Here is a 17,996-nt window from a genome sequence, read left to right on the forward strand (position 1 = left end):
GTTCTTTATTAACTCTATAATGTTTTAGGACAGTCAGCCAGAGATGCTGCCTTACCCACCGAGTTATTGCAGCACTTTGCATTCTACAGCACAGCTTGATGGCCAAAGGCTTGCTTCAGTACTGCATCTCTCTATGACTTTATGACTCTGACATCCTGAAATTATGAAAGGTGTCAAAAAGTTTATTCCTTAGACGAGACATTGCAACAGTGTCAAAGCTTATGCTCCTATACAACGCTGAGGGAGTGCTGCTTTGTGTAGAATTTTGTAAAGGAGACATTTAGCTGAGGTTTTGAACATTTGTGATGGATATAGTAGATCTATGTGATTATTCAAAGTGGAGTAAGAAATGTCTCCTGCTATCCTATCCAACATTCCAGTCCAAATTAATAGTTCCAAAACAGATCATCTGATCATTTACCTAATTTGCTTTTTGCTATTTTTTGATCAGGATTTGTTTATCCCTTCCAGTCTTTAATCTGGTGCACTGTTTTTTACATGTAAAATTCACTATTGTTTTTCAACACGAGAAATCATGCAGCATTTTTCCTTTCTAGAGTACAGAGGGTGGACATTTGCCAGATAATAAGGGTGTCCTTCAATTGAATTCCATCTGTGCATATTTATTACGTGTTGATCTTAAGTTATTAAATATCAAAGAATGACGTAAGAAGTGTGTGTATTTTTATTGAACGAGTATAAATGTTTCCTAATAGTAATGCTTTTTTTTTTGCTTTCTACATTGAACCACCCTGAGCAATTGGTTTGTACTGGAGTGTGATGTTTATTCAGCTTAACTGAATTAATTTAAGTATAAAATATTTGTAAAATTATGAAATGTGTGTTCAACCCCTTCATAATGATAGATAGATTACAGTAAAAGCTAGATTACAGTAAAAGCTTATTCAGATTTCTAAAGATTTGTCCCAATTTGCTTTTCAGGTACAGCCTGTCATATATTCCTTTTGCAAGGTGAGTCCTTGGAAAAACTGTTTTTGTCTGAGCCTGCAGTGACTGAGCATTCATAGTCTTCTGAAGTGGAGATTCCTTTGATTTCTGACCTAATTGAAGGAGCTTTTCCTCATCTTAATGTTAAATGCATGGACTGTAGTTCTCAACTTTAGCTTGGGTAAATAGACAGCCTTTAAAGAAATAATCCTTCAAGTCTTGTTTCTCCAAAACTTAGGGGCGTAAAGTTGGGGTACACATTTTTGTTATGCAAGTTTTACTCAATAAATGAGAGCAATATGAGTAGAAGATTTGAGTTAGCTCATTCCTCTTTCACCCGAAGACACAGATTAGTTTGCATGGTGGTGAAGCTTCTCCCTCAAAGCTTTACTAACCCAAGGTTTCATCCTGACTTCTACTGGGATTTGCATGTTCTCCCTGTGACTGCATCAGGCATGTGAATTTTCCACGTTTCTGCGGATTTCCGCGTTTTTTTAATCAATTTTCCGCGCTTTTTGCATGATTTCCGCGTTTTTCACTTTCCCAATATCGCGTTTACCAACGGAAAAATCAGATCGAAAAAAAAAAAAAAGAAACGATGTATAGACTTGTAATGAACACTAGGCTTCCGCTAGAGGTCTCTAGGGGTTCCGCGAGAAATCCCCCGCGTGCCCTGGAAGTCTCCCCGAAAATGTGGCACCTAGGCTGGGCAAGGAAGCCAATCTGGACCTCATCGGGACTTCCACGGCCGATCGGTGGGTTGAATTTGCAACCTGCGGCCGGGGCTCTGGAACTCCAGCCCAGCTGGAGCCGGCACATCTATCCCCATCGCCCAGCGACTTCCTTGGCCTGCTGGATAAACCAGCAAAGCTCTGGAACCAAGAGTGCCAGAAAATCAGTGGTGGAACTGTAATGAGTAAATATTAAATTTAAGTGCAAGATTATATAACTAAATTAATTAAGACGGGGTTAAAATATAAAACACAGCAGAAAAGCCAATTACCACCTTTTTGATCTGATTATCAATTAATGTGCGAATTTACTTAAATGTTATTGGCATACAGTGACATATTCACATTATTTTGTAATGTCTGTTTTTACTTTGAAATGCACTAAAAGAGGCATGAAACTAATAATTTTGTGTGTAAATTTTCCAATTTTTTAACCCCCGCTGTATTCCTCACACAAGGGCTCGGCTCTTTTCCTCTTTTTTTTTTTACCTCACTCACATGGGTTTCCCCACATGCATGTGGTGGGGAATAAGTTGCAGGCCTGTGTGGGAATGAATCTGAAGGGATTGCTCTGCTGGGAGCTGGTGTCGACACAATGGGACTGGTGACCTCTTTGCTGTCGTGAATTATCATTATCTCTGGATGTATCCTCTTCTGCAACTGGGAGTGTTCACATAATTATAACAGCTTGAAAATAGATACCTTAACATGTTGACTTGCTGGTAACATGGGCAATTAAATCTCAGGTGCTGAATCAGTACAGTGGATATTTTGAAGGCAATGTAGACTTGATTAGTGCGGGTGCCAGGGGTTCTGGGGAGAAGGCAGGAGAATGGGGGAGAGAGGGAAAGGTGGATCAGCCATGATTTAATGGCGGAGTAGACCCGATGGGCCGAATGGCCTTATTCTGCTCCTAGAACTTAGGAACCTAGGGATTGAACATCATTTAAAAGAAGGACTAGGATGCAAGATCAAAGAATGTATTGTGTCTTTGGATTTCAATATCTTGAAAACCAGTGAATAGCTCTGTTGGAGGTGAAACTCTGCCTTCACACAAATTGTGTTGTATAGTATGGTGGTGCTAAATGGGAAAGGTATGGAACAGCTCAAAGCAGGGTGCAGTGAGGCATTCATCGCCTTCCACAACAATACAATTATAAGTTACTGCCATCTGTAATTAAATGACTTGGCAATATCTTCAAACCTTGATTCAGGGAGGAGACAAGAAAGGCTTGCTAGGAGCAATACAAAGCTACCTTAAAGTGAAGGTGGAATCCAGGGTAATGTGCGTGTTCAACCGTGAAAGGAGCATCCAACACTTAATCATGAAGAGCCTCTTCATTGGGGCTTAGTTTGGATTTAACCAGGATCATTTAAATGTGGAGCCCCAAAAAATGGTCAAACGGTCTGCATTTCATATGTGAGGTTGAAAGCAACATTTAACTCAGAGGAGCAATTGTGAAGTAAAAGGTGGAACATGGACCATCTGTAAAAATTGGTGGCAATAAATCACAGAAAGCTTTGCTTTTCCATGCACAATGTGCATGCCGATTCTGTTTATTTTATCCCATTTTCTTTTTTGTGCCATTTGATCTAAAAGCAATGACTTTGCTGCAGTTGTGATGTTTCAGCAAAAGGTCTCTAAAACCTAATAAAATAATATTTTATTGTGTGTATCTTTAAAATAGTTATTAAGTTGCTTGGACAGGTTCAGTAAATGTAAGCACAGTAATTATAAAGGGAAGAAAGGCAAATTCCCCTCTGAATGGAAGGAATGGGGGATATTTCAGGTCAAAACACTTCTTCAGACTGAGAGTCAGGGGAGAGGGAGACGCAGATATGGAAGGGCAAGGTGTGAAAACGAGAAAGCAAAAGGAATGAGGATCAAGGAAAAGGTAGAATAGATCATTGTTAGCTGGGGAAGATGAAGCATATAAAGATAAAATTTAATCAAGGAGATAGTCAAATTGGCCGGAGAACTAGGATGGGGAGGGATGCTGAGGGGGGAAAGCAAGGGTTACTTGAAGATAGAGAAATCAATATTCATACCGCTGGGTTGTAAGCTGCCCAAGTAAAATATAAGGTGCTGTTCCTCCCATTAGCGTTGGGCCTCGCTCAGACAGTGGAGGAGGCCCAGGACAGAAAGGTCAAGACCCGAAACGTCACCCAGTCCTTCTCTCCAGAGATGCTGCCTGTCCCGCTGAGTTACTCCAGCTTTTTGTGTCCATCTAAAGTCAGTCTGGGAATGGGAGGGGGAGTTAAAGTGTTTAGCAACCAGGAGATCAAGTAGATCTAGGCGAGCTGAGCGGAGATGTTCAGCGAAACAATCGCCGAGCCTGCGCTTGGTCTCGCTGATATATAGGAGTCCACACCTGGAACAACTGACACAGTAGATGAGGTTGGAGGAGGTGCAAGTGAACCTCTGCCTCACCTGAAAGGACTGTCGGGGTCCTTGGACGGAGTCAAGGGAGGAGGTATGGGGACAGGTGTTGTAACTCCTGCGGTTGAAGTGGAAGGTACATACTGCATTCAGTGACCAGCTCACAATTTTAAATCTGTTTTTGCTTTGAACTTCCAACATCTCCAGATTATTTGCACCAATCTCACAAATCCTATTGAGCCACCAAGATAGTCTGCTGTTTCCATATTTTTAGCACAATTAGTTAGGTATGTTGTTTGTCTATCATATTTCTTACTGCAATTTTGCCCTATAACAGTGACTATATTTGAAAAGTACAAAGCTGTAAAGTACTTAGTCCTGAGGTAATGAAAAGCACAAAATAAGTAAGCTATTTTGTGACTTACAAACTCTTTATGGTTACCTTTCAGAGATGCTATAATAAAGTGTTGCACTTCTTGCATGGGATAAGTCCAGGAAGAAGGGAAAACTTGTTAAATCCCAAGACTCTTTCCAATGGTTCTTGGTGGCCACGGAGAAAAAAAACTACAGACTGCATATTTTGTTACTTCGATAACTAAGTACCGCGTATTTGTTTATTTTGATGTATTTTACGACGAAAATGATGTAATATTTTGTTTTTAAAATGTCTACTGCACATTACTGATTATACTGAACCAAAGAATCAAGCCTTCATCCTTTTACAAGGAATTTCCATCTCTAAAAGTAATTATTTCACATTTGATACCATTCTGATGTATTTACATTACTTATGCCTTAAATTGCTGTGCTGATGTGATAAATGAGCTACTAATAAATTTGTGTAAAGCTAATATAATTATAATGAACATTTATTTTGCAATGACTAAAACTGTGTGCCACTTTCTGCTGAATATTCCCATTACAAGAAATGAGCCTGTTTATAGAATTTGAAGCAGCATTTCACTCAATTAAAGATCCGCCACTTAGTTAAAATTGCGTAGTTGTGAGTTTTATTGAACTATTTTCTTGCAGCCAGAAGGGGTTGCTAAGTTATTTGAAGTTGCAAATGCAAGAAGGTGTTAGTACTGTATGAAGAACACATTTTTCTATGGGTGCCATTCATTCAAAACCTTTGAATTACAGTATGAAATATTTAGTTTATATCCAAAAAGCTAACAGTTAAAAAGCAGAATTGTTAAGTCATTTCAGAAGTGAAATCTTAGTGGAATCAATTTATAGTAACCTTCAAAATACTTGCCCCTTCTGTGCATATGATATGGTTTGATTAGGAGCAGTGATACCACACCTTTGATTTATACTTATTCCTTGATCTCTTCCAGCTCCTCACCTGGAGAGAGCTTTCAACCATTCTATTAAGCTTTCGGGTAGAGGACGGGGGAGGGGGGATTAGAAGGTCCCCAAGTTCAAATGTAGATATTGAAGGAGCAGTGTAGGGGAAAAAACTGCAGATGCTAGTTAAAATCGAAGGTAGACACACGAAGCTTGTGTAACTCGGGAGAGAAGGAATATTGTAGGAGCAGCATGAGCTATTGGTGGCATTGTTTTTCCGCATTCAAAGTTTGAATTGTTTCTGTCACATTTGGTGCATTTGCAAATAAATAAATTTGAATAAAAATGAAAGTAACTCGAATGTATTCTTTTATAGATACTGACTTTGAAGAATACAGAGAAGGGAAGTACCAATTGAGTATGGTTCCCTTTCAAGCATTTCTATCCCTTATTGTTCAAACCCCTATTGTAAATTGTCTGTTTTTATTTTCAGGACTCAATTAAATCATATGTCATTAGGAATAGGCCATTCGCCCCATCAAGTCTACTCCGCCATTCAATCATGGCTGATCTATCTCTCCTAATCCCATTCTCCAGCCTTCTCCCCATAACCTCTGGCACCTGTACTAATCAAGAATCCATCTATCTCAGCCTTAAAATATGATTTAGAATTATTTAGTTTCGCTGTGAATGAACTGCACTCCAGTCCCATTGATTGTTTAATCAGCTTTCTTTTATCTTTAATATGACAACTAATCAACATTGCCTGCAAGGTGTTGTGGTTGGGTGGGGTGGGGTGGGGGGTGAGAAATGTGTTCAACTTAAAGTACAAAATAAACTGAAGCAAGAATGGCTCAAATGGCCATTTGGGCCTGCTCCACCATTGAAAAGATAATCTTGTACACACCACCACTTCTGCCTATACCTGATAATCCTTAATTACCCTTTTGAACAAAACTTTGTCAAATTCCTCACAATAGAAACTGTCACGATCCTCACTTAGGCCACTCTTTAGTCTAAAACTGTTTCCTATTTCCAGTTGCCCATTTCAGAAGATAGTCAGTTTCTATCTTGTCAAACCTCTTCAGAATTGGTTCTACTTTCTTCTGAACACTGAGTATAAGACCAACCTTTCCTTTCAGGAACTAAGCTAGTGAAACTTCCCCGAACTGCCTCCACTGTAAGTATATCTCTCTTTAAAAATAGAGATGGGAACTACTCAGTGGTCTGAGTAAGAACTTGCCAACATTCTGTGTTGTTATAGTGATCGTATCTGTATACGCTCAATTCCTTTGCAATAAAAATAACATTCTATTTGCGTTTGTAATTATTTGCTGTGTCTGCCTGCTAGCCTTGTTTCATGTAGGAGGATAGTGAATGTGTTTTGTACCACAACCTTGTGGTCTCTTGCCATTTAAACAAATATTCTGATTTACCGCCAGGCAAACCTTGCATTTTTATAGACAATAGGTGCAGGAGGAGGCCATTCGGCCCTTCGAGCCAGCACTGCCATTCAATGTGATCATGGCTGATCATTCTCAATCAGTACCCCGTTCCTGCCTTCTCCCCATACCACCTGACTCCGCTATCCTTAAGAGCTCTATCTAGCTCTCTCTTGAATGCATTCAGAGAATTGGCCTCTACTGCCTTTTGAGGCAGAGAATTCCACAGATTCACAACTCTGACTGAAAAGGTTTTTCCTCATCTCAGTTCTAAATGGCCTACCCCTTGTTCTTAAACTGTGGCCCCTTGTTCTGGACTCCCCCAACATTGGGAACATGTTTCCTGCCTCTAACGTGTCCAACCCCTTAATAATCTTATACGTTTCGATAAGATTTTCAACGAAATCTACCTGTATCCATTTGTACACTCTTTGTGTTCCCTTCATAATTTGTTTTTCAAGCAGCTTCATTTAATCACATTTGGCTGAAATATAGTTAGCCCATTCATCCCTGTAAATATTTAATTGTAAAGTTATGACCCCAGTACTTATTTCTGAAGTATTCTACTAGTTTTGGCTTGCTGGTGTCAAAATGACTTGTTTTCCATCAGCCAAACCTTAATTTGGGTGAATATTTGAGACCTAAAGCTATCACCTCTTTCCTGTGCAGTGGCCTTGCATTTAACATCTTATTGAAAGTCACCTGGCATTTCAAGTACACCATGTCCACTTCTTGTTCTTTACTCACCTTGTTCATTATAGGCTGAGAATTCCAATATTTGTCACTTTCCTTTTAATAAAACCATGTTGATGCCACTAGTTTGTATTACACTTTCTAAATGTCTTGCTACTTAATAGATTCCACTACTTTCCACAATGACCAATACTTTGCTGTGTTCTGTTTCCTTCCCTTTTCTTGAGGAATGGCTATACATTTGTAGTTTTCCAGACTGCTGAGGCATTCGTTGTGATCCTATCTCTTCAGTCACTTCTTATGACTGAAGAATGCAAGTCATCCAATCCAAGAGATGAAAACCATCAATTGCAGATTCTTTTACTCTGAAATAAAAACACCATTTGCTGGAAGCAGATCAGACATGCTTTTTGCTTGTTCTGCTAGATGTTTCCAACATTTTCTGCTTTTATAGTAAGTCTGGATTTTGGCAGTATTTGGTAATTTCATCTAGTGTTGGCGATTGTTTTAAATTCCTCCCTTTTGCCCAAAGATGCTCTATTATTATCGGTTTGCTTTTAATGCCTTCATGAAAACAAATGAAATATTTCCACATTTCACCTTATTAATTCACAATTTTTGAAGGGCTAGCATTTACCTTAACTGCTCTCTTCGTCTCAGTGCAGTTTATCCCTTTGTCAGTTATCCTTTCCTAGCAAAGAATGCAGGATCTTAGCACCAGCAATGTTTGTATGTGGGTTTTTTCCAATTTGATACCCCCCTTCCCCCTCTCCGAGTTAGCTATGAATAGATTGTTTTTGGAGGAATGTTTTCAGAATGGAAAATTATGAAGTACATAAGTTTCTTAAGCCACTGCTTATTGATATTACCTTACAATTTTTTTTCTCCAGTTGACAATAGTCAACACTGCCTTTGTAAATGCTTTTAAGACTACTTTCAGACCTATGTTTGTCTTTCTTTAAATGAATGTGAAACATTACAATCATTCTATCCGAGAGGATCCTTTATATGATTAAAAGTTTTCATTCATTTTTCATGATACATACTAGATCTAACGTAGCCTGTTCTCCCCCTCATCTCTACTTATTTCCACCATGTATTTGCAGTCAGAAAATCAAAATATACCGCATGAATAGTAGACAATAAATTACTAATCTATGAAGATTAAAATCATCCATGAGAATTAGTCATTTATTTGCAAACAATATAATTAGATTTATACTCTATTTGAGGTTTATTTTTTGAATTATACTCAAATGTCTAATCCTATTAGCAGTAACTACACTGCAATATAATTTAGAAAATTGTTTTAAAAGGAAGGTTTTTCAACAACAGTTTTAGAAGAAACGAAATGTGGGATTTGATCTCAATGAACAGTATTTAAATTTCTTTCTATGTGGTTTCGCCAAGCAATTTACGAAATAGCAGGAACACAGGAATCACTTTTATTAAAAACGTATACAATAAATGGCACACTGGCTAATTAAAACGTTCCATGTAAATGAAAAATTACTGTACAATTTGGGCACGGTTATACATGTTGCCAGCAACTAGTAGCTACAAAAATAAAAGTTTCATCATTGTCCACTTTTCGATTTTTCTCTCCAGTGCACGCCTCTTCCAGTTGGTGAAAAGAGTGCTAGAACTGGCTCATTTCGAAATGGGTTTGGTATCAGAAACACGGTGTATTTCATTTAAACATCTTGTGTCCGATTCACCAAATCCAGCTACGGTTCCAATCCCGGACATGTTAACATGCACAATAGCTTCAGATTAATGAATCAGGGATCGATCAGACAGTACTTGCGCGTTTGTTTCGTTGTCACAGAAAACATTACATCAAACGTTTCCACCGAAATTAGACACAAAATGCTGGAGCGACTCAGGCACCATTTCTGGAGAGAAGGAAGGGGCGAGGTTTCTGGTTCGAGGCCCCCCTCCTCCAACCACTGGTTATCTGGCTGTTCTTAGAGCTTATTCAAAAAAACCATCAGCCAACAATTTCTCTCGTGATGTTATCCCAGGTATTTAGTTTGCAGAACAGTGGTAGTTGGACACAAGATGCTGGAGTAACTCAGCGGGACAAGCAACATCTCTGGAGAGAAGGAATGGGGGGCGTTTCAGAGGTCGAGACCCTCTTCAGACCAGAAACATCGCCCATTCATTCTCTCCAGAGGTGTTGCCTGTCCCGCTGAGTTACTCCAGCATCTTGTGTCTATCTTCTGCTTAAAGCAGCATCTGCAGTTGCTTCCTACAGTGGAAGTTGGAAGGACATGACAAGGTGATCTCAGCAGCAGTTAGCTGGCCAGCTGGGGTAGCCCAGGCCGCCCTGTCGTTGGCCCACGGGCGTTCTCCACTCCCTGCAGCCACTCCAGGCACTTGTGTAGCACCGAGCGGTCGGGGGGACCGCCGTCCTCCTCCTCGTACTCCACGTCGTCGTACCTGTGCTGCTCGTTGAGCAGCGAGACCTTCAGCAAGCTGCCGGCGTCGGACGGGGGCGGCTTGGCCGGACAGCAAAGAGGTGGTGCTTTCTCCCTGCGCCGGGTGGTGAGCTGCTGCTGTTGTGGCTGCGGCTGTTGCATCTGTTGTGGCTGCTGCTGCTGCTGTTGTGGCTGCGGCTGTTGCATCTGTTGTGGCTGCTGCTGCTGCTGTTTCTGTTTCTGCTGCTGCTTTTGCTGCTGTTGTTGTGGCTGCTGCTGCTGCTTCTGTTGTGGCTGTTGCTGCTGTTGTTGCTGCTGCTGTTTCTGTTGTTTCTGCTGCTGCTGTTGTGGCTGTTTCTGTTGCTGCTGTTGTGGCTGCTGCTGCTGCTGCTGTAGTGGCTGCTGCTGCTGCTGCTGTAGTGGCTGCTGCTGCTGCTGCTGTAGTGGCTGCTGCTGCTGCTGCTGTAGTGGCTGCTGCTGCTGCTGCTGTAGTGGCTGCTGCTGCTGCTGCTGCTGCTGTAGTGGCTGCTGCTGCTGCTGCTGTAGTGGCTGCTGCTGCTGCTGCTGTAGTGGCTGCTGCTGTTGCTGCTGTTGTGGCTGCTGCTGTTGCTGCTGTTGAGGCTGTTGCTGTTGCTGCTGTTGTTGCTGTTGCTGCTGTTGTTGCTGTTGCTGCTGCTGCTGCTGCTGTTGTTGTTGCTGTTGTGGCTGCTGTTGCTGCTGCTGTTGTGGCTGCTTCTGTTGCTGCTGTTGCTGTTTCTGCTGTTGCTGTTTCTGTTGCTGCTGTTGTTTCTGTTGCTGCTGCTGCTGTTGTTTCTGTTGCTGCTGCTGTTGTTTCTGTTGCTGCTGCTGTTGTTTCTGTTGCTGCTGCTGCTGCTGTTGTTGTGGCTGCTGCTGTTGTTGTGGCTGCTGCTGTTGTTGTTGTTGCTGCTGCTGCTGCTGTTGTTGTGGCTGCTGTTGTTGCTGTTGTTGTTGCTGCTGCTGCTGTGGCTGCTGTTGTTGTTGTGGCTGCTGCTGCTGCTGTTGTTGTTGTGGCTGCTGCTGCTGCAATCTCTTCCTCGGTGCCCGCCTGCTGGGCTCCGGCTGTGTGCCCGGGCTGTGGATCGGGGGCAGAGGCACCGCGCCTCTCCTGGGTGGGATCTCCGTCTTCATTCTGCAACACAAGGTGCAGCCAGAATCTCCAGCCCACCCGCCCGCCACCGGCCACTTTATAGGGGTGGGCGGATCAGCGCCCACACTGTCACTGACACTTGGCCACTGGACCAAAGATAAAGATACAGATACTACTGGACGGCGGCCCGAGTCCGGGGGCGTAGACACGGCTAAGTGGCCAAGATCCTGGTTCGGCCCCGGCTCAAACCCCACCGCACAACTTTGTTACCTAATGTGTTTCATCCCAGTGAGACGGGCACAACGGCGCAATTGTTAGACCTGAAAATAGTTTCCATCCAATCTAGGAAATTAGATCCCCAGATACTAGATTAAATAGCAGAAATTAATTATACAGCGTTTGCTGCACTAAGTTACAAACAGTCGACGTGGTATTAGTTACCACTTGTATCACTTGTCCTCCTGTTACAGGCGTTCACTTTGTTCCCTTCTCGGGGATTCCCCACCTCTCCTTGTAATTTAAAACGTTACAGAGTTCAGATGCAATTTCAAACACAAGACTGCTTCCACCCTTACTTTCCCCATTATTTATTTCTTCCTTGTAGTTGTTTTACTTTGAACTGCAACTGCTGAATTATATAAATTATTTATATGTATATATATATAACACACACACACACACACACACACACACATATATATAAACATAGCACAAAAAGTAAGGAAATATGTGTTTGGTAGATTATTTCTTTGTTGTAACAATGCTTCTTGGCAATAAATCTTATACCGTTGGAAAACCTGTTTATTTCCCTTTTAAATGGTGCCACATTTGTAAGGAACATGCATTTGTGGGATGAGCAGCAGAGCTGAGTATATGGGTTGCGCCCATGAAAAATTTGCCTAATCTCTGCCAATGCCAAACAGCTTATTCTGCTGTTGCTATTGACTCTTGTTTAGAGCTTCTGATTGGCACCTGATTGGCAGCATCTGTGAGCATGGGCCCTGCTACAGTGGTCAGTAGGTGTCTGCTCCAAGAATCGGCATGCCACGTTTGACTGATCTGGATAGGGCCCATGCGATAGGGCAACTTCAAGCTGGTGTTCCGCAAAACCAAGTTGCGACATTATTTGGAGTGAGCCCTAGTACCATCTCCAAAGTGAAGGCCAAGTTCCATATAACGGGGGATGTCAGAGACAGGCCGCGAAGTGGGCGTCCCAAGAAGACGACACCCGAAGAAGACCGTTTCCTCACCCTGTCAGCACTTAGGAACCGTAGGCTGTCTTCTACAGATTTGCAGTCAAGGTTTGCAGGACGATATGGCCGACGGCTCTCTGCCCAGACAATTCGGAACAGACTGCACGCAGCCGATCTCCGGTCTCATAGGGCTGCCAGGAGGCCTGCCATGACTGCCCTTCACTGTCAGGCCCGTTTGCGCTGGTGTCGGCAACACGTGCACTGGAACCTGAACATGTGGAGGAACGTTATGTTCAGCGATGAGTCCAGATTCTGCCTACGGCAGTTGGATCATAGGGTCAAAGTGTGGAGAAGACGCGGAGAACGCTATGCTGATTGCTGCACCGATAGAGTAACATCTTTTGGTGGAGGCAGTGTGATGGTGTGGGGCGGCATCTCCCTCACTGGAAAAACGAGGCTTGTCGTTATTGGAGGCAATCTCAATGCAGAGATATCGAGATGAGATTCTGCAACCAGTGGTAATCCCATATCTCCACAGTCTGGGACCGAATATCCTCCAAGATGACAATGCTCCCCCCCACAGAGCAGGGTTTCTCAGAGACTACCTCCAGAATTTGGGAGTGGAGAGGATGGAATGGCCTGCCAGCAGTCCTGACCTCAACCCCATTGAACACTTGTGGGATCAGCTTGGGCGTGCTGTTCGTGCCTGAGTGACCAACACAACCACGTTGGCTGATTTGTGACAAATGCTGGTTGAAGAATGGGATGCCATCCCACAACAGTGTGTGACCAGGCTGGTGACCAGCATGAGGAGGAGGTGCCAGGCTGTTGTGGCTGTGTATGGTTCTTCCACACGCTACTGAGGCTCCTGTTTATTAAATGAATAAATTGTTAAATTGCCAATATGTCTTGTTTCTTCAGACTTCAATCATCCAATCCACCAAACAACACTGAACAAGAGTCAATGGCAGAATAAGCTGTTTGGCATTGGCAGAGAAGATTTGGCAGATTTTTCATGGGCACAACCCACATTCTCAGCTCTGCTGCTCATCCCACAAATGCATGTTCCTTACAAATGTGGCACCATTTAAAAGGGAAATAAACAGGCTTTCCAACAGTATAAGATTTATTGCCAAGAAGCATTGTTACAACAAAGAAATAATCTACCAAACACAAATTTCCTTACTTTTTGTGCTATGTTTATATACATACATATATATACACACACACACATATACACACACACACACATACATATATATATACATACATATATATACATACATATATATACATATATATATACACATACATATATATACATACATATATATGCACACACACATATACACACACACACATATATATGTGTGTGTGTATATATATATATGTATATATATATATATGTATATATATATATATATATATATCTATCTTCTATCTTCTTATACTACTAAAACTCAGATCTTGTAGCGTTGTTTGTATATATATTCCACTGATGTCGGCTGAAGACAATTCCGGCAAAACGGTAAACCGTAGCGCCACGATATTTGAACCGCATTAATTAGAATGCGGTTCGCTGCTGGAAAATGATATTTTTATTTAATTCGGACGCATATTTTTTAAGTTACAGAGGTCTAAAGGTGCTGCCCCCCCTGATTTATCGAAGTTTTGACAGAAGGGGGGCGCTGCGGCCCGGCAGTGCTCAGTACGCATGCGCGGAATCTCCTCACTCTGTACTCAGCACGCATGCGCGGCATCTCCTCACTCGCACCAAAACAATGGACGCCGTTAGCGGCGCCAGCCCGCGATCACCGGCTCACCTCTCCTCTCTCCCCTTGCTTCTCTCCTCTCTCCCACACCCGGGAGAACATCTCCCCGCTATCCCCCCCCACCCCCCGGGCCTTTGAATGATGCGATCTCCCGAGGCCCCCCCCCCACCGGACTTTTCACTGATCCGATCACCCGCACCCCCCCCCCCCCCGGGCCTTTAACTGATGCTAAGAGTGTGTCTGGGGGAGAGAAAATGGGGGGGGGGGCTGAGAATGGGGAATGGGACAACAGGGGTAGTGCGGAGGGGAATTGGTGGTGGGGGAAAGAGGGGTACTGGGAAAAGGGGAGGTCCATATCCCTCCCCTCTCCCCCATCCCTCCCTCCCCCCTCTCTCCCCCCCCTCCCTCCCTCCACAAATACCACCCCATCTCTCATCACACTCCCCCCCTCCCTCCACCCTCCATCCTCAACACATCCCTCCCTCCACCACTCCCTCCCCCTCGATCACTCCACACCTCTCTCCCTCCCTCCCCCCTTCACTCCCTCACCCCCTCCCGGATACAATGGAAACCCTAAGAGGACGGGCCAAAGGGGAGAGTGTGGGGAGAGTAAGAGTGGGGATGGGGGACGAGAGAATGGGGGAGTGGGGAATGGGCCCAACGGGCCCACTTTGTGTAGTATATGTATATATATATATATATATATATATACACCTACCTACCTACCAACCCCTCCCCAGATATCTTCCCCTGACTATACCTCCTCCCTCGACTCTGTCCAGGGACCCCTATAGTCCTTTCTGGTTAGGCAGAGGTTCACTTGCACCTCCTCCAATCTCATCTACTGTATCCGTTGTTCAAGATGTGGACCCCTCTACATCAGCGAGACCAAACGCAGACTGGGCGATCGTTTCGCGGAACACCTTTGCTCAGCCCGCCTGAACCAACCTGATCTCCCGGTTGCTGGACACTTTAATTCTCCTTCCCATTCCCACACAGACCTTTCTGTTCTCAGTCTCCTCCATTGTCAGAGTGAGGCTAAACACAAATTGTAGGAACAGCATCTCATATGTCGCTTGGGCAGCTTACAGCCCAGTGGTATGACTATTGATTTCTCTCACTCCAGGTAGCCCCGGCATTCCCTCTCTCTCTCTATCCCTCCTCCACCCAAGTCGCACTAGCTTCTCGTTTTCACCCTACAAACAGTTTACAATGGCCTGTTTCCTTTACGATCTTTACTTTTTTGCATATCGTTCATTCATTGTTCTTTATCTCTCCATATCACTGTCTATATCTTTTGTTTCCCTTATCCCCTAACCAGTTTGAAGGGTCTCGAGTCCCGAAACGTCACCCATTCCTTCTCTCCAGAGATGCTGCCTGTCCCGCTGAGTTACTCCAGCTTTTTGTGTCTATCTTCTATATATGTAGTACAGGTCTCGATCCGAAACGTCACCCATTCCTTCTCTCCAGAGATGCTGCCTGTCCCATTGAGTTACTCCAGCTTTTTGTGTCTCTATAGTACTTCAAGTATTCTGCAGTGTGGTGAGGATATACGGTTTCAGGCTCCATCATCATACGTTTTCCATCTATCATGGTAGGCTTTGCAGTCACAGAGTGTTGAATTCAATTGCAAATCAGATACAGTAAGAATATGGAAGAAGAATCTGACTGAAGGTAGGAAAGGCATGAAATGCTGAGAATTATTCATGTAACCAGACATATTTGTTTGCTAACTGCATCATTGGGATTTCCATGGAATAACAATATACAAATTTCCACTCAATTGTTTACTGACTGAACTCCAACATTGAACATGCTGTGGACTACCTAGTACAGAGGATACAGTTCAAATTAGGTTGTAAACTACTGTCTTGAACTCGTGAACCTAATTGTGTGGTAATAATGGGTGTCTCGGCTAATATGCAACGAATAGACATTTCACCGAAAACAAGTGCCAAGGAAAGTAATCCATCCATGGCTAACAAAGGAGGCTAAGAAGGGGAAAAAAAAGATGATTGGGAAAAGATAGATTGCGAGAGTAAATCAGGATGAGATATTTAAAAAGATTGGAAATGCTGGGGTAACTCAGCAGGACAGGGAGCATCTCTGGATAGAAGGAATTGGTAATGTTTCAGGTGGAGACCCTTCTTCAGACTGAGAGTCAGGGAAGAGGGAGACACAGAAATAAGGAAGTGTAAGATGTGAAAACGAGACATCAGAAGAGATGCAGCACAAGGAAAATGTAGAATAGATCAATGTTAGCTAGGAGAAGGTGACAACGAAGCAAACAGGGATAAAAATTTAACCAGGGGGACAGTCAGACTGGTCAGAGAACTAGGAAGGGGGAGGGATGGAGAGAGAGGGAAAGCAAGGGTTACTTGAAGTTAGAGAAGTCAATATTCATACAGCTGGGGTCTAAGCTGCCAAGGTGAAATATGAAGTGCTGTCCCTCTAACCTGCACTGGACCTCACTCTGACAGTGGAGGAGGCCCAGGACAGAAAGTCTGAAAGAAAAACAGATTGTTTTCCAAGTGTCCACCCTTAGTTGTGTCTGAGTAGAGTGTCTCAGGTGTTTACAGAGGATATACAAGAATCAACGACATGGATACATACGTAGAACCAATTAAAGCAATAATCTATTTGAAATAAGTAGATAAAGAGGACAGAAATATCTTGTAAATATCTTTAAAATTGTCGCACTGACCTAACGTGTCAGAGATTTGGATAAGAATGTAAAAGGCATGATTAGTAAATTTGCAAATGAAACTAAAGTAGGTGGAATCGTAGGCAATGGAGATGGTTATCAACGTTACAGTTGGATCTTGATCAGTTGGGCTTGTGGAATGAGGAATGGCTAATGGAGGTTAATGTAAATAAATGTGAGATGTTGCAATTTGGGCAGTCAAACCAGGGCAGAAACATCATGGTGAACGGTTGGGCCCCTGGGGAGCATTGTAGAACAAAGGGATATAGGAGTGTAGGTCCAGTACATAGTTCCCTGAAAGTGGTGTCACATGCATATAGGGTGGTAAAGAAGGTTTGTGGTACATTGGCCTTCATCAGTCAGAGTATTGAGTATGGAAACAAGGAACCACAGATGCAGGTTTACAAAGAAGGACACAAAGTGTTGGAATAACTCAGCGGGACATCCCTGGAGAACATGGCTAGGTGACATTTTGGGTTGGGACCCTTCTTCAAAAGGGAAACTTTTTCACGCAGTTGGTGGTGGGTGTATGGAACAAGTTTTCAGAGAAGGTAGATGTGGCAGGTACGATAACAACATTTAGAAGACATTTGGACAGGTATATGGATAGGAAAGATTTAGAAGGATATGGGCCACATCTGGGCGAATGGGACCAGCTAAGATGGGCCCAGCTAAGATGGGCCATTTTTGTTGACATGTACAAGTTGGGCCAAATGGCCTGTTTCCATGCTGTATGACTATGAGATAAGCAGGAAGAAACAGCTTAGACCCTGCCAGCTATGAATAACTGATCAGTGAAGCATTTCACATAACTGATTCATGCTGATTTTGGACCAGTCAGGATGTCAGGACCAGTCACGAAAACAAGAGAAAGTGTGGAAGGAAACTGAAGATCTCAGAGTAATCCCACGCGGTCACGGGGAGAACATACAAACTCCATAGCGACAGCACCCTTAGTCAGGATCAAACCTGGGTCTCTGGCGCTGTAAGTGCTGTAAGGCAGCAACTCTATCGCTGCGCCATCGTGCCACCCCAAATGACCAAATTAAATGCTTGTAAATTATATTTCAGAACAACGAAAGCTGCCCTTAATATTGCTAGAAGTCCATCCTCTTTGCCGTAAATACTGGGACAATAAAGTAACAAATGAAATAACCTTTCTCCACAATTGGTGTGTCTCTTTTTAATATCTGCAGGTGTGTTTACCTCAGAATACAGTGTTATAAACATTCAGCTTTTGCCACCGGGGGGGGGGGGGGGGAACACGAGTAAACATATTTATTTGTCTAAAATAAAAACAGGAAATACTGGAAAC

At 43.1% G+C, this 17,996-nt stretch overlaps 3 protein-coding genes across 4 annotated transcripts in view; 2 read left to right on the plus strand and 1 right to left on the minus strand.

Annotated features, from left to right (window-relative positions):
• The window catches only part of sft2d1 (SFT2 domain containing 1), a 49,052-nt gene extending 42,403 nt beyond the window's left edge, over positions 1-6,649 (plus strand). Inside the window, exons 7-8 of the mRNA XM_078404718.1 lie at positions 943-972; positions 4,509-6,649. Of these exons, the coding sequence (XP_078260844.1) occupies positions 943-972; positions 4,509-4,548 (70 nt within the window). The 3' untranslated portion in view covers positions 4,549-6,649. The remainder of the gene's footprint in view (positions 1-942; positions 973-4,508) is intronic.
• Positions 6,650-8,780: 2,131 nt separating this feature from the next.
• On the minus strand, positions 8,781-11,086 carry LOC144596454 (uncharacterized). Its single transcript, XM_078404723.1, has one exon. It carries the CDS (start codon positions 11,051-11,053, stop codon positions 9,782-9,784), a length of 1,272 nt encoding a protein of 423 aa, XP_078260849.1. The 5' UTR covers positions 11,054-11,086; the 3' UTR covers positions 8,781-9,781.
• Positions 9,644-17,996, plus strand: part of LOC144596453 (uncharacterized) — a 133,660-nt gene continuing 125,307 nt past the window's right edge. For both annotated transcript variants that reach the window (XM_078404719.1, XM_078404722.1), the window contains exon 1: positions 9,644-10,005. The gene's annotated coding sequence lies outside the window, so the exon portion shown is untranslated. The remainder of the gene's footprint in view (positions 10,006-17,996) is intronic.

The sequence above is a fragment of the Rhinoraja longicauda genome, chromosome 9 (assembly GCF_053455715.1).
Source record: "Rhinoraja longicauda isolate Sanriku21f chromosome 9, sRhiLon1.1, whole genome shotgun sequence".
In the NCBI taxonomy this organism is placed as follows: domain Eukaryota; kingdom Metazoa; phylum Chordata; class Chondrichthyes; order Rajiformes; family Arhynchobatidae; genus Rhinoraja; species Rhinoraja longicauda.

What these genes read in the sequence shown, in the direction of transcription:
- LOC144596454 (XM_078404723.1), bottom strand. Translation starts at nt 11,053, where the DNA reads ATGAAGACGGAGATCCCACCCAGGAGAGGCGCGGTGCCTCTGCCCCCG.